Genomic DNA, 15,586 nt, shown 5'->3' on the forward strand with positions numbered 1-15,586 from the left:
ACCAGGTGAAGGCTGCTGTTAAATAACTTTAATGGTCAATGTGGGAATCACAAGGTTGGTGTGTTCCCTCCCAGTGCTCTCCAGTGCCATCCTCAAAGCTGGTTAGTGCAGGAGGTAGGGCAGGGTTGGTTCCAGTTTTCTCCCAGGAAGGGTTTAGGGGGTCCCAGCCAGCCCCGGGAATGAGTCCCTCAGCACCATGGTAACCACAGCTTAAGAGGGGCTTCTGCTCCCCATCCCCAACCTACCCCCAGTCCAGCTGAGGAAGGGGAGGCCAAGCTGGCCAACCTGCTACAGATAGCACCGTATCCAGAGCCCAGCCACACACAGGTCATCTCTTCTTCTGGCCAGATCCTGTTGCCAGCACCTTTCTCTCACACTGGTGACTGAAGCCAGGTGCGGGGAGAGCCTTTGCTGCAGAGGCCTCTGGACCGTGGGGATCGATGCGGGGGGAGAGGGGCAACCAAGCGGGAAGCCTCAGGGGAGTGGTCTGGGGGGACAGCGTCCAGGGAGAATGTTCGGGGACGCCCCCAGGGCAGGGGATGAGTCCGGGCTGGGGCTACTGAGGCAGGTGAGCAGGGGCTAGGCAGGGCAGGCTGGTCTGTAAACATGGCTAGCCAGGGTGGGGGCGTCTCCAGCCTCACGCCCTCCCGCTGGGCCAGGATGTCTGTCACTGCTGCGATGTCATCCAGAGGCTCAATAGCTGTGGCACCAGGAAGGGGTTGAGGGGAGGGGGCTAGTCAGAGTTTACGCCCCAGGTCTACCCAGCCCTGACCATCACCTATCACTGTAATAGGAGGAAAGCAAAGCCCGGATCTCAGCCGAGATTGCGTTATCCTGCAGGAGCAGCCCCTCACCTGGGCCCCCTGGAGCCCCAGGCTCTGATAAGACTATGGGATTCAGGGTGCAGGGTGGATGGGGATTGGGGGGGGTTAGGGCAGAAGTGGGTGAAGAAATCAAGAAAGAAGGAAAATGAAAGCAGTGCCAAGCAAGTAAAGGTCAGAGGAAGAGACAGGAATCCGCATGCAGAAAGGGAAACAAAAAAGAAGAAATTAGGAAAGAAACCCATGAAATGAATCTGGTTCTTTGGGGTTTTGTTTTGAACTCTCGTGGAAGTGGTTCTAAGAAGGGTTGGAGGAGAGAAAGAAACAACAGAACTGGGTGGGACTTGAGTCCGTGAGCTCTGCCTTAGCCCAAAGTGTACTTTCTGTCTGTTTCCATTATCTGGGTTCCCTTGATGCCTCCAGTCCCACTTCCCACCAGGTTCCCAGGGTATACTTTCACTCACCCATCTCATGGTACAAGGACCTCTGCTTGGCCAAAACTTGGGGTGGTTTCCGGGGAGCTGGGGTTTCAATCTTCATGATTTCGTCACAGCACTGCTTCCACTGGCCTAAAGGGAGAGCACTGATTGGGGGTGGAGAGGAGGGCTGAGAGGGCCAGGCTACCTTCTCCTTTGCTACATTTCCTTCCACACATTCTTGAAACAGGCCCATGGTAAAAAGTAACAAACCCCAATTCCTCCCAAAGGTTCAATCCAGCCCCCTCCTCTTACTCATGTCAAAGAAAAGCTGCCACAGAGCCTCCATCCAGCTCTGTAGGGCTCCTCGACTCTCTGTCTGAAGGTTATGTGTCACCTTGTCCTCCCCATACTGGTTAGTGATGCTCAGAGTGAAGGGCCGGCCTGTGGCCTGGTCCAGCTCCCCTGCCTGGACTCGCGTCTCCTGCAAAAGAAAAAAGGGGTCTGCTTCCAACTCCACGTGGGTCACAGAAGTCAGCAGTGACTTCAGGAGGGTTTGATCTTCCCTGCCTCAGAAGGAGGAGCTCGTGGGGCTTTCACCAGGCCCTCTCATTTCCTCCTACTGAGCAGAGTGGGAAGGAATGGCAGGAAAGGACTGGGGATGAGACAGATGGTCTTCAGTCAGGAAGAGAAGCACATGAGACGGAAAGAGGGTGGGCAGGGGAGGGCACGGAGGCTGGCAGGAATGCTGAGGACAAATGTTCCTCACTACTTCCTCCATAAAAATCAGCAGGAAAGCCAGCAAAAGGGCGAGTGACTGGAGGGGTCATTGGACTTGGGTTGGGAGAGGAAACCAGGAAAGGGTGGAGTAGATGCAAATTAGAATCTGAGAGGGAAGATGGAAGGTGGATGAAAATCCTAAACTGGCCGTAGAACCCTCGCTGAGAATTCTAGGGGCTGAGGCTGCTATGTAGAAGGGACAACCCTTTCCTAGTGATGCTGGTCAGGGAGAAGAAGGCCCCTCAGCGTTCCTGGCCCTGGAGTTGGGTGCAGTGCTGTGAGGAGCAGGAGGCTTTGATCTCTCTAAGGTCTGCACCCACCATCCTGGGGCCTGAAGGAGAGGCTCCAGACCCCAGCACCTGGTGGCTTGACCACCAGGGGACCCATCACCTTGTTGATCGCAATAGTAAACAGCGGCTCTTCCCCAGTATCTGCATCTTCAGGTTGCCGGTAACAGAAGAGATTTGTGCCTTTCAGGACTCCGTGCACTCGTGTCCAGTCCTGCCGCTCCCCAGCTTGCTGCATAGATACTCAAGGTTTCCTAGGGGACTCACACCACCCATCACCCTTCTTCCCAGCCCTCCATCAAGAATCTGCTCCTTTCTGCCCACGCCACCCCTTTGCCATACCCCTCCGCCCACCCAGATCTTGATTTTTCAGCAGTTCTTAAATTCCCAGGTGACCCAGCTCTCCTCTGCCTTCTCCCTGTTCCCTTCCACTCCTCAGGGGCCCTCACCTGCACCCTGAGGGAACCACTTGCAGTAGGCTGAGTCATGCAGAGAGGCTGAGCCACAAGGCGGCAACACACACTACCGTAAAGGGGCAGCCAGGCAGGGTTCTCCTCTGGGAGAGGGAAGTGCAGGGTGGGAATGGGGAATGAGAACGGGGTCATCCAATGGCCCCTCTTCTCACCACCCAGCGTCCCCCATGCCCATACATACTCACCATGGCTGGCAAGGGTGAGGTCATGTGTGCGGAACCCATCTTGCACTGCTGCCAGGGTGAGCGTGGTGTGAGCCAAGAGGTGGTACCGAGGACCACTGCAGGACAGGCAGAGAAGTGGGCTTCAGCCAAGCAAGGAATACGTGAGAGCTGTGCTAGATGGCAGGAGCTATAGTGTTGAGCAGGTCTGCCCTGTTGTTCAGACGGCCACACAGAAAACTAGCCTCTCCCGCAGGAGTTGGGAACAAACATTTACTGAGCTCCTGCTAAGTGCCAGGTCCTGTGTTTTTTATGTATGTTATCCTACTGTATTCCCACGACAGCCCTGGGAGGTTGGTGGCATTCTTTAGCTAACAGATGAGGCTGCTTGAGGCATAGAGAGGTTAAGAAATTTGTCCATAATATATAGCTGATAGGTAGGTGGTGGAGCTGGAGTTTGAACCCATGTGTGTCTCCAAAATCAGCATTCTGTTCATTACCCTAGACATTCTCAAACTGCTCCTTGGAGGCCCAGTGTTTCCACAGGGTGCTTCCATACTCCTGTAGGCGCTGCAACAGAGCCCAGGCTACCCTTCTCCAACCAGGGCATTCTAGTCTATCCATATAAGATGCATCTGTTGCTAAAAAAAGTGAAGACCCCAGAGCCTAGCTCTCCCTGCATTCCTATTGATTATCTCAGTTGGCTTGGGCCCAGCTCTGAGTGCCTCCCAGCCATGTGGCCACTGCTCATCCATGTCTGTCTGTACGTCCTGGCAGCTACGCAAAGTAGGTTCTGCAAGCTCCCCACTGCTTAGAGGTCACCCATGACCAGGATAGGCATGTGAGGGCAGTGGGCAAATGCAGGGCCTTACCCCACAGCCGGGGTGGGGAGTAGGATGGTACTGCTCCCTGAACCCCCAGCACTCTCCAGAGATGCCCTGACACGCCTCCCGGAGGAACGGCCCAGGGAGCTGCTGAGTTTGGTGGCAAGCCTCTTGGGGGCACCAGCCAGAGCCCCCTCCTCTTCCATGCAGGCCCCATACAGCTCCAGCCGCAGTTCAAAGTCTGGCCCTGCCTCGGTGCTAGGGGAGAGTGGGAAAAAGAGAAGAAGATGGTCCTGGGGAAGTCCAGGGAGGCATGAAGGATGGGGGTGGGGGAAAGGATGGATGTGGTACAAGTTCAGGACAGCTCCACAGGGAAAGCCCATCTCCCTTCCTCCCCTCCCCTCCCCTCCCCTCCCCTCCCCTCCCCTCCCCTCCCCTCCCCTCCCCTCCCCTCCCCTCCCCTCCCCTCCCCTCCCCTCCCCTCCCCTCCCCTCCCCTCCCCTCCCCTGTAGCTACCTCATCAAAGCAGTGGGCAGAGTAGAGAGAGGAGGGAGCCACACAGACGAGGTACTCACAAGAGCAGGCTGTTCTGAAAGGAGATGTCTGTGAGGGTCCTGTCCACCAGGATCATTTCTGTGTCCTGAATGTCTTCCCCTAGCTGCAGCAGCAGGAACACAGCCCAGCGGTGCAGGTCTGGGGACAAAGAGGGCAAAACTGACTTAAAAAAAAAAGTGCCCCACAGGAGCTTTCAGCCTCAGGGTCACTCCCCTGCATTCGTCCCAGCATGCAAGGAACTCACCGCCTTTGTTCTTGAAATATTCTGTGTCCTTCCACATGAGTGGAATCCGGACGTCTAAGGGGCAGAGTGGGGAGAACAGACGTTGAGATGGGGCAGGAGGTCTTGTGGTTGGACAAGGAACACCAGGGACTGGGGTAGTGGTGCTTCTTACCAGAGATGCAGACCCGGCCTCGGCAGGGGGAGCGCTCAGCAAGCAGCCCGCTGTCAGAAGGCCTGTGGGCAAATCACAATGTCCTGGCCTGGCCTCCAGAACTACTCCCCCTGGCTCTGGTTCCCAAGGGCTCTAGGACCACCCACCCCCAGTCTGGGCAGCCCTAGCCAGGCTGACATTGCAGGGGTGAGGGACTGTTAGATTTGTCCACTGAACCCAGGGTGGTGCTGGGGACACTAGAGGCACACAAATTCACACACAGTACAAGCTCTGGGCTCCCCCTCTCCAAGCACCCTCCCTTACCACCTCCCCAAACCCCTGCCAGGGACTAAATGAGGCTTGAGGGGACAGGGGCCTGGAGTGAGACTCCCTTTCAAGGGCTCTTCTCCATGAAATCCCAGGCTTGAAGGAGTCTGCAGCCTTTCCTTTTAACAATAAGGGAAGATGGTCACCTCCACCGTCTCATCACTTCTTAGATAGAAGTGATGAGACGGTGGAGGGTACTGGGTCAGTTGCAAAATCAAGTTGACCAGTTTTTGATGAAAGGAAAAAACCCAAGTAGTGGGGAACATTTGTGTTCCATTTGCCACAAACCTCTCTCCTCCCCCTCAGCTTTGATTTCTCCTTTACCCTCCTTGCTAGATAGGCTGTGCCTTCCCAGTGCCCCAAGTTCCCAGTGCCCCACTGCAGGGCCCCAGAAACCCTGCCTTCCTCACCTCCCCGCCCATTATCAGGACTCACCAAGTATGTCTCTCCCTAAGATGACAAAGGCCACTTTACCCATACTAATTCATAATGCCAGTAATGTAATCCACGACTTAGTCAGGCCTTAAGCTAAATTATGTGATGCTAATGTCAATGTAGTTAATAGTCAGGGACTTGGGGTGTACCTCAAGTCACACTGTTAGGCCCTGTGGGCAGGGCAGAGACTAATGATGGCTGCCTCTCAGGAGACAGCAAACCCATAGTAGAAGCTGTCCCCCTGCCTGCTTGCCCTTCCTTTAGTTTTATGGGACAGGCATAGAGTGGGTTTGCCTCCCCTGTGGCTTCCTGGGTGAGCTCTGGAGGGCTCCTGGCAACCTCTCCTGTGTCAGCCTTCATGGCTGAGCTAGGATCTTCTTCCACTCAACCTTGTGGGGTCAAGCAGATTACTTTGCCAGAAGCCAGTTTTACAAATGACCAGTTTACCAAAACAGCCAATTCTTGGAATGATCAATTTGCCAAATATTTTCTCCAATATTTTAGTTTTACCAGAGCATCACCTCAACCATTTCACTGCAGATTTCTCAGATCAGCAGAGTCTAATGTTAGTATAGCTTGTGTTTCACATCCAGAAAGAAGCTGAGCCCTTTTGGAATGCACAATCTAATTTATGTGAAGGGCCTTGGCCAGTGTTGCTCAGTGGTTAGAGAGCTGGCCTGGGCACTGAAGGGTCTCCGGTTCAATTCCCAGTCAAGAGCATGTAACTAGGTTGCGGGTTCCCTCCCCGCCCCTGGTTGGGGCACATGCAGGAGGCAACCAGTGAATGTCTGTCTCTCTCACATCAATGTTTCCCTCTCTCTCTCTCTCTCTCCCCCATCCCTCCCTCCCTTCCACTCTATCTGAAAAGCAATGGAAAAAAATATCCTTGGGTGAAGATTAAAAATAATAATAATAACAATTTATGTGAAGGGACAGACTTTCCCTTAAATGATTTTTTAGTCTCTTTTCCAACCTCTGCCTCTGATAGTGAACCCCAGGTACAATAAACTATTGTCAGTTTGTGGTAAATTGGCCTTTTAGCAAACTGGCCATTTGGTAAACTGACTTTGAGAAAATTGGCTTTCCAGAAGCCAGCCAGCCAGCCTCATCAGATCACAGGCAGGGCTTAGCAAATGAGTGGTTTTGTATTACTACCCCTCAGACTGCCAGCCTTTCACCAAAACCCCTGGCTTTCCTGAGTCCAGCCCTAGCTTCTCAGAAGTGCACCTCTGGGCAGCACACTGAGGTGGTGAAACATCAAGGTGTCTTCCAGGCCTGACATGAGGAGGTTGGCTTCAGGGTAGTCAACGCTCCATATACACACATGACATACCACTACCCCCCAGAAGGCCTCGTCCCCCTTGCTCACCGCCGGCCTGTCTTCCCCAGCACCTGCGCCTCCTTGCGCCGCTGCAGCTCGCCCATATAGCTGAGGATGCGGCTGTTGCACACCAGCAGGCTCTTGGTGGCCTCCAGAGTCTGCTCGCGCTGGGAACAGGCTGCCAGCAGCTTGCAGGCCCCTTCCCTCATCCGGATCTCATGGTCTAGCTTTCTCTGCAACTCTGTGTCCTAGCCGGAGTGGGGAGGAGGAGAAGAACATGTGAGTCAGGGGAGAGGTAGAAGCACCCTCCCATCCCCAAGTGGGGTGTGGCCCAGGAGAAACTGACAAGAAACCTATGTTTCAGGTACCTCAAGGGCAAGGGTTGAGGCTCAACCTCAACTGTCCAAGAATAATCAGAGCAGCTTTGTAATTATACGGATGCCCTCATGCATTTGATGGGGGGAGTATACATTCCTTCAGCATCTTTTGACTGCAGTTTGGAAAAAAATCTATGAAAACTACAGATTCACATATCCTTTGATCCAGCTATCCAATATCTACGAGTTTATCCTACAAATATAGTTACATGTGTGGGCAAAGCCATATTCATTGAAGCATTGTTTTAGAACACCAAGATTAAAAGTCCTTCAACAGGGCATTGGTTAAATAATAGCGCACTACACTTAAGGGGAGGAGGGAATTACTTCATAAATTATATAAATGTTTAATCACTATGCTGTACAGTTGAAACTAATATAAAATAATATTGAATGTCAACAGTAATTGACAAATTAAAAAATGGGATAGGTAAAAATAAAAAGTTACAGCACATCTCTACTATGGAATATTGCAGACATTAAGAGTGTGCAACCCTAGCCGGTTTGGCTCAGTGGTTAGAGCATTGGCCTGTGGACCGAAGGGCCCAGGGTTTGATTCCAGCCAGGGGCACGTACCTCGGTTGCATGCTTGATCCTCGGGCCGAGGCACGTGTGGAAGGCAACCAATCGATGTGTCTCTCTCACATCAATGTTTCTCTCTCTCTCTCCCCCTTCACTCTCTGAAAAGCAATGGAAAAAATATCCTCAGGTGAGGATTAAAAAAAAAGTGCAAATATGAAACAATCTTCAAAATATATGAAATGAGAAAAGTAGAACAGTATTATAGCCTGCTACCATTTGTGCACCACACACAAACATGCACAGACATAGACACAGATATGCATAAAATCGTAGCAGTTGCAGGGCTGGGAGCCAGGAATGGAAAACAGATTTATGATACTTTATTTATATGTACCGTTCTTTACTACTGTACTATTGGAAATTGTGTTGCCTTTTTAAAAAATGGACAGGGGCAAGGAATGGGGATGGAAAGGCAGGTGAAGCAGGTCAGGAGTGAGGGGCTGAGCAGGCTGTGCATAGGGCCAGACTGGGGGTACTAGGAGAGGCACCAGGATTCTCAGGAACCTTCTTCGCTCAGAAAGGAGCCCCGGAGGTCTTGGCACAGAGCAGAGGAGGGGAGCACCAGTTTGACATAAAGATAAACCTGGGTTTGAGTCACAGCCCTGCCAGTCTTAAGAAGCTGGGGAGAAACTTACTGAAAATGCACTGGGCAGTTTAATCAACCTCCCTGAGACTCGGTTTCCCCATTTGTAAAATGAGGATGGAAATAGTCCCCACATCCTGGGGTTTTGAGGATCAGTGAGACAGAAAGATAAAGCACTAGCACAGTGCCCAGCACATGGTACATGTGAACGGTGGGGATGCAGATTTTAATGATGCTACTTCTGCAGCAGTAGCATTCACCCAACAAACACTGAAGTGTCCCTGTGCTGTCCACGGCTCCATTTAAAATCCAGCTGAGAGGTGAGAGATGCAAGACATTAATGGCTGCTCCGTAAGTGCTATGTCATGGCATAAACACACTCACAGAAAACAGACCCTGTTTGCTTCTGGCTGAATGATGGGAAGGCTTCAGAGAGGAGGTGGAAGACTAACCCCAGTACAATGTAAAGATCAGTTCAAGAGGAAGCCAATGGTGGCACTGGGTTGGAAGATGGGTGTAAATGTGACCACCCAAAACCTGTCTTCTCCCTCACACCAGGTCTCTTCCACACTCTGTGCTCTTGCTTCTGTCCCTGGTGGCTCCAGCCTTCAAGTCTCCGAGACTTGAACACCCTAAATTCCTGCTTCCAAAAGCCTTGACCAGCCTCCCTGCAGATTCTTCCTTCACTATTTCCTGGGCCACTGTGCAAGTCCAGACTCTCATCCTCCCTTACCTCAGCACTATCCATGTTTCTCCATCCTGACCCATCAGAAATAGGCCAACCCCGTCCCAAAGCATCTTACACCAGGAAGCCCTCCCAGACTACACAGCTCCGCGGAGCTCCACTAGGTCTGTCTGCCCCAGGGTCCCACCTCTGCTAAGCTTACCTGCCTGCCAACCCCCATCCCATTCTGTATCCAGCTTCTTCCACAAACACCCCAAACGGGTGAGAGCAGGGGCGGGGGACAGGCAGGCACCCTCAAGCCCCCTCCTGGCTGGCCCTCCATCCCAGCCCCAGCACTTACGGATCCTTCCCTAGCCCTGGCCATCGCGCCTGCCGCGCAGCCACAGGCGACCTCGCAGGGGTCCCGCAGGGGTCCCGCAGGGGTCCCGCAGGGCGCCGGGGCGCAGAGCGCTGGTCCGGAGCCGCGTCTGGGGGCCCCGCTCAGCGCCCCGCCCGCGGCGCTCAGGGCACCGGTGACATCAGCTCCCAACTGCCGCGAGAGTGCGAGTGGCCGAGGGGCTCCGAGGCAGCGCGGACCTTCTGTGAGCCCGGCCCGCTAGACTCGGGGCCCCGGGCTCCCGGCGGCAGGACCACAGAGAACCAGGCGCGGTGCTACCGAGCCTCCCGGGGCAGCCCTGGTCCTGGACAGGGCTTCAGGGCGCGGCACTAGCCGGAGCCGCAGGAGGCCAGGAGGCACCTGCCCACGCGGTTGCCCTCCAAGGTGACCCCTTGGGGGGGGGGGCGACAGGGATATAGTGTGTAAATTGGAATAACGTGTAAAATGGAATAACAGGCAGAAGTGGCTGCAGCCCAGAGAAGCCTAAGGGCCTAGACACCCCTGGGACGACCGCCCACCGCCCTCCGGTCCTAAATCCACTCTCCCACCGTCTAGAGACACCGGCTCCCATCCTCTGGGCAGTGCCTCTCAGGACTCCTGGCTTAGTTTATAGATCCCTGTGCATTGCGCCCCCCCCCCCCAGGGATGGCTTCTGGTCGCCCCCTCCCCACCCACACACTCCTTCGCCCCAAGGACGCAGCATTTTCACCAGACTCTCTAGAGAAAGAGCCCAGCTGGATGTCCACCGGGCCTGGGTCAGGGCCCCAGGGGCTGAAGGAGGATGAGTAATGGGAAGAAGCCCAACACACACTAAGGCCTCCAGGGACATCCTTTCCTGTCCCTCCGACTCGCTTCTGTCCCTGACTTCCGGCTCTGCTTCACCTTCTGTTCCCAGGGCTCAGTTCAAATCCTCCCTTAGGAACCTGACTAGCTATGAGAATATAACCTCTATAGCTTCAGTTTGTAAACTAGAGGATTATTCCACCTCCTTCATAGCATCATTTGAGGATTAAGTGGGGAAGTCTGACCTCCACCTGGGCCCAGCACATATTTTATTTATTAATTAAATATTTGTATTGATTTTTAGAGAGCGAGGGAGAGAAACATCGATGCACTTCCATTGGCTGCCTCCTGCAGGCCCCCTACCAGGGACCCAGCCACAACCCTGAATGGAACCTGCAACCTTCTCCTGCACAGGACCAAGCCCAACCAACTGAGCCACACTGGCCAGGGTGGACCCAGCACATAAGTTTTCTTGGATTTATTCTTCCATGACTACCTCTCTTGCCAATCCCTTAAACATCAATGGGTCTCTCTGGGTAGGGGGGGTGTCCTCCCGAGCTTCATAGAGAAAGAACACAGCACCCTCAGCCCATGGCTGAAGGAGAGGTGACAAAGGTGAAATATAAGTTCCCTCCTGTGTCCCAGAACTTGGGCAGACCTCCCATGAAGAAAAATTACATGATGTGTGTGTGTGCAGGCGTGTGCGCAGAATTTAAACATTTTAATATCTAGACCAGCTCAGAGCAATAAAATCTCCTGCAATGATGGAAATATTCAATAGTCATCTAGCACTTGAAATGTGGCTAGAGCAACTAAGGAATTAAATATTTTATTTCATTTTAATTAAATTATAAATTTAAATAGCCACATGTGACTAGTAACATGGACAGTACAGAGGACTAGGGATGGCAAACAGGTTTTACCTCACATGCCAACACAGGATACTAAGCAGTGTCAGAATCCTAATGGGCACATTGGGTACCTTTCTGCATATTAGAAAAAGATGACCCTCTCCAGGCGAATAAATTAGATAAAGGTGCCCCCTCCTGATGCAGCCCAAAACCAGGTCAGGACTCCTGACTCTACCTGGTGCCCTTGTGAAGGAAGCAACCTGCACAATTTATGCCAAGGTTGTGCTGAGAAAGATTCTGAGGCCATGCCTGGGCTTGCTGATAAAGAGTGCCATGATTGACTCCTAATGTCTACTCTGATACAGGAAGAGGGGGTGGGGCCAAGAGAGGCGACATGAAATAAATTGTCATTCCTGATCTAGACTCTTATAGTCCTGCCTGACCTTCCTCAGCAGAAAATCCCTGCCTGGTCCAAGTGGTCATTTTCACAGCTTCCTCCATCTTCCTCAACTCAAGTCAATTGCCACACTGCTTGGTTAGTTGCTTAACCACACACCTGGGAATCATCCTGGGGTCCTCTCTTTGCGTCACCCCTCATGTTCAATCCATCATCAAGCCCTGTCAGATCTACAACCATCATTTGAAATCCACCCCCTTCTTGTCTCCACCATGAACACTTTCATCCACACCACTAGGTTCACTACCCTGAGGCTATAACAACCTTTTTTCCAGTGGTCTTCTACTACCCCTCTTCCAACCTTCCTCTCTCCTACCCCTACCCCAGCCTAACCTATTCTCAGCAGCCATCATTTTAAAACATTAGATGAGTTATTCCCCTGCTTAACACCCTTCCATGGGCCAACATCACAGCAAGAGTAAAATCTAAGTGCCTTGTTGTGGCCTTCAAGGCCCCACATAATCTGGCCTCTGCCCATGAGCTCAACCCGAACTACTGTTCCAGCCACACGGGAACTGGAAGTCATCCCCATTTAAGGGCTTTTGTGCTTGCTTTGCCCTCTGTCTGAAAAGCTCTTCCTCCAGTCTTCAGGTAACTTCACATCCTTCTGGTCTCAACTCACCTATCTCCTCACAGAGCCTTCCCTGACCTCCACATCTATATCCTCAAGTCAACTGCCACACTGCCCAGTTAGTTGATTAACCACACACCTGAGAATCATCCTGGGGTCCTCTCTTTGCCTCACTCCTCATGTTCAATCCATCATCAAGCCCTGTCATCATCATTCCTATACCTCATGTTGATTATATTCCCGTTTTCATCATAATTTCACTATGTGAGATTATTTATGTGTTTGCATGTTTATTGTCTGTTCCCTTGTAGAATGGACCATTCCTGTCTAGTTCACTGAAGAATCTCATGATCTAGAAAGGAGCTTGGCATATAGTAAGTGCTCAATAAATGTATTTAAGAATAAATATATTAATAAACAGTTCCCTGGCACCTTCAGGGTCAGCAAACTCTTTACATCCTGCCCCAAAGCCCCTTCTCCTTCTATAGGAAGGCTACATCCTTCCTGCAAACCTCTCTCACATTGAACTCCCCTTTTCTTCCCATACCTGAAAGGGCTCTAGCCCCAGAACACACATCTACACCCACCCATAAAGCTTCCAGAAGTAGGTGTGAAGACAAGACCTTGTTGTCAATATAATACTCTGATTGGCAAAAATAAGCCTGAGCCACACAGCACCCAATGCAGGGGATACAGAATCACCTGTCCCTCTCCCCACTTTGAGCAGGCCCACCCTCCCCCCTTAGCCCGAGGAGCAATGGGCAGGGCAGAGACTGGGGCTGGGATGCTTGCCAAAGAGATGCACTGGGGGTAGGGGTGGGGGTCATTACCTCCAGGCTGAGCGCCATCTGCCGAATGTAGAGCATATTCAGGTCCTCCAGGATGTGCAATCTGTCCTGCATTTCTGTGCCCCCTAGTGCCCCTTCCCTTGTCAACCCCTCCAGAGGGAGGGGGTGGGTAGGCACCACGTTGCCCCACAATTCCTCCTACTGCTCCCCTGGTCTTGAAAGAGGTGGGCAGTTCCTGGACAGAGGGCAGAGGCTGCCTCTGTCCCTCTGCACTCCTGTTAGACCCCTCTGGCTGCTGTGACAAACTTTCCTTGCCTACTGCTGTTCCAGGGCCCTGGTGGGAGCCAGGCATGAGAGGAAAAGAAAGTGAAGTGAGGATAAGTGGGGTCCCAGGAGGGGAGGCCAGCTGCAGAGGGGACTCTGGGCACAGAGTGTCCAGTCTTGCTTTGGTGGCAGCTGTTCTCCCAGCTGGGGAAGAAAAAGGCCCTTTCATTTCGACTCTGGCCCCTCCCCAGCTCCCGCCCACATCCCTGGCGGGGTGGACAGAGAATCTGTGTGCCAGGAGGGCCTGAGGGGCAGGCACAGCTGGAAGGGGGCAGGGAGGGGACGCCTCGTGTAGTTTCTACAGAGTCCTGGAGTTTGTCAGGACGTTAAAACTTTCTGAGAGGGTTTCTGGATAAGTTTGAGGAAGAAGAGGAATGGAGGTGAGGACTTGGGTGAGTGAGCCCAGGGAGTGGGACAAAGGGGTAAATGTGGCCCAACCCCCAGGGCCACCTCTTCCAACTTGGGAGCCCCGTCCAGCCCGACCCACCCTAGGCTCACAATTACCTCGCTTTTCCAGCAGAAGGGAGAAGAGGGAGGGAGAAAGGCAGGGGTGTGCCTGTCTGCTGCTGCCCCCGCTCCCCTCTGCGGGCCCCTTCCCTTCCAGACAGGAAACCAGCCCCGATTCCCAGCCAGCTGCAGCTTTGCCACCCCCCCCCCCCCAGGCCCACGGAGTCACACACCCCTGGGCGGACGGTCAGGCCCTGCAGCTCCGCCCCCGCTCCTCCGCTTTAGCCCCCGAAGGCCGGGCTCCTCCAGGGGCGGCCCCAGCTCACAGGCCCCTCCTCCTGGTCCCCGGGCCTCGCCCCTCACTCTCCCACGCAGGCCCCGGACGGGGTTGCTTTTGGGGGAACCGACCAGGGCCTGCTCCTCCAAGTCCACTAGCTTCTGAGTCAGAGACGGCCCGAGACACCCTGACGCGTGTGAAAGAGCCTTTGTTCTGGGCAGGCTGGGGGAGGCGGGGTGCAGAAGCCAGACCTGGAATCCTGGCGGGGAGGGAGAGCGGGAGGAAGGCCCCCTCGCTTAACCCTTCCAGGCCCAGCCGGGAAGGGCAGCTGACCTGGGGCAGCCTATTAGCTGTGGCTACTCACCCGCTCACCCAGACCTCCTTAGGGAGTTACAGGTGGGGTTCAGGCCTTGGCACTGTGGAGAGCGCACGGCCCGGGAGGAAACCGTCAGACTAAAGGCTGAACCCCTCTCAGGCCCCAGGAAAGGAAGCCGAAAGTCTGGGCGTGGGAAACATCCCCTGATCATTGAAAGGGGTCACACACACGCACCCCCTCCCAGCCCTTCAGCGGCACCGAGGAGTGACTGGGGAGGGAGGGCGTGGGCGCAGTGGGCCGGCCTGGCCGACGGGGGAGACCGACGGCGGAGACTCTCCCGACGGGTGAGGCGGGTTGCGAGACGGGGCTGCCGGCCGGGGGCAGGACCGGCGCCCAAGCCAAGGGTCCGAGCTGTTGGGGCCTAGCTGCCCACCGCCGTGCCCGGGGATGCCCGGGAGGCGCCAGACACATTTAGGGACTCGAGCCTGGGGCCCCTTACATCGAGACCAACCGAAGTTTGTCCAGGCAGAGCAAGTCATTCCAACTGGGCCAGGGAGTGTCCGGGGCGGCACAGGTCCGCCTAACGTGCAGACGGTCGGTCCGCGCCTGACTTTTAAAGTCAACAGCCAGGGCTCCGGCCGCCTCCCGCGGCGTCTCCGCCCCCCGGCGTGCGCGAGGGCGGGGGCGACGCGGCCGGGGCTGCGGGAGCCCCGCGGGCCAAGGGAAGGAGGGACGCGGGGCTCTCACCTCCGGCGGGTCGCTGAAGAGGCTGAGTCGGAAGCGGCCGCGTTTGAACTCCATCTCCAAGGCGGAGCCCCTGGCCACCGTGACCCGGCTCCGGTGGTTTCGAGAGAACATGTTGGTGGCTCGGCGCGTCTGTCCGCCCTGTGCGCTCCCCGCGCCACCCCGCTCGGCCTAGTTTGCTCGGCTGCTTGTCCTTCGATGTCCGCCCGCAGGTCCCACCGGGAAGCTCCGCGGCCGGGTTCCCAAACTCCGCCCCCGGGGACGACACCTGGGCCGGGCAGGGCGCGGCCCCCTCCTCCTCCACCCCCGCCAAAGGCGCGCTCGGTGGGGCCAGTCCCGGGGCGCCCTCTCGGCCCTAGCTCAGCCCCTCCCAAGCTGGCCCGGCGGGGCACCCTGTCCGCCGGAGCACCCTACGCCTCGCGAGCACCGCGGGGGCGCACCATCCCTTCCGGCCGGGGTCGCGGGCGCAGCACCTGGGCGAGGGGCGGGCCCGGAGAAGCCCCGCCCCGCCAGCCGCCCCCACCTGGCGCGGGACCGTTTGCCTCGGAAAACCCCGCGGGCCCAGGGTCGCCGCGGGCACGCTGCGCCTCCAGCAGGACCCTGGGACGGCGCCCAGTCGCACCGGTGCCTAAGCAGCTTCCCAGGCGACCT

At 55.1% G+C, this 15,586-nt stretch overlaps 1 protein-coding gene across 6 annotated transcripts; it reads right to left on the reverse strand.

Moving 5' to 3' along the window:
* Positions 1 to 13: 13 nt before the first annotated feature.
* Positions 14 to 15,389, reverse strand: RTKN (rhotekin). 6 transcript variants are annotated; one of them, XM_081157110.1, is made up of 13 exons: positions 13,656 to 13,769; positions 12,870 to 13,161; positions 6,823 to 7,022; positions 4,713 to 4,774; positions 4,562 to 4,615; positions 4,338 to 4,455; positions 3,811 to 4,020; positions 2,963 to 3,057; positions 2,754 to 2,860; positions 2,408 to 2,536; positions 1,553 to 1,721; positions 1,286 to 1,390; positions 14 to 700 (listed from the first exon to the last, which is right to left on the reverse strand). In XM_081157110.1, exons 2-13 carry the CDS (start codon positions 12,939 to 12,941, stop codon positions 372 to 374), a joined length of 1,650 nt encoding a protein of 549 aa, XP_081013236.1. In that variant the 5' UTR covers positions 12,942 to 13,161; positions 13,656 to 13,769; the 3' UTR covers positions 14 to 371. The 6 variants fall into 6 exon arrangements, with proteins under 6 accessions (XP_081013236.1, XP_081013235.1, XP_081013237.1 ...); XM_081157109.1 differs by lacking the exons at positions 12,870 to 13,161; positions 13,656 to 13,769 and adding an exon at positions 14,939 to 15,389; XM_081157111.1 differs by lacking the exons at positions 12,870 to 13,161; positions 13,656 to 13,769 and adding an exon at positions 9,342 to 9,515.
* Positions 15,390 to 15,586: the final 197 nt, after the last annotated feature.

This window comes from Miniopterus schreibersii, assembly GCF_964146895.1.
Source record: "Miniopterus schreibersii genome assembly, chromosome: 13".
In the NCBI taxonomy this organism is placed as follows: Eukaryota; Metazoa; Chordata; class Mammalia; order Chiroptera; family Miniopteridae; genus Miniopterus; species Miniopterus schreibersii.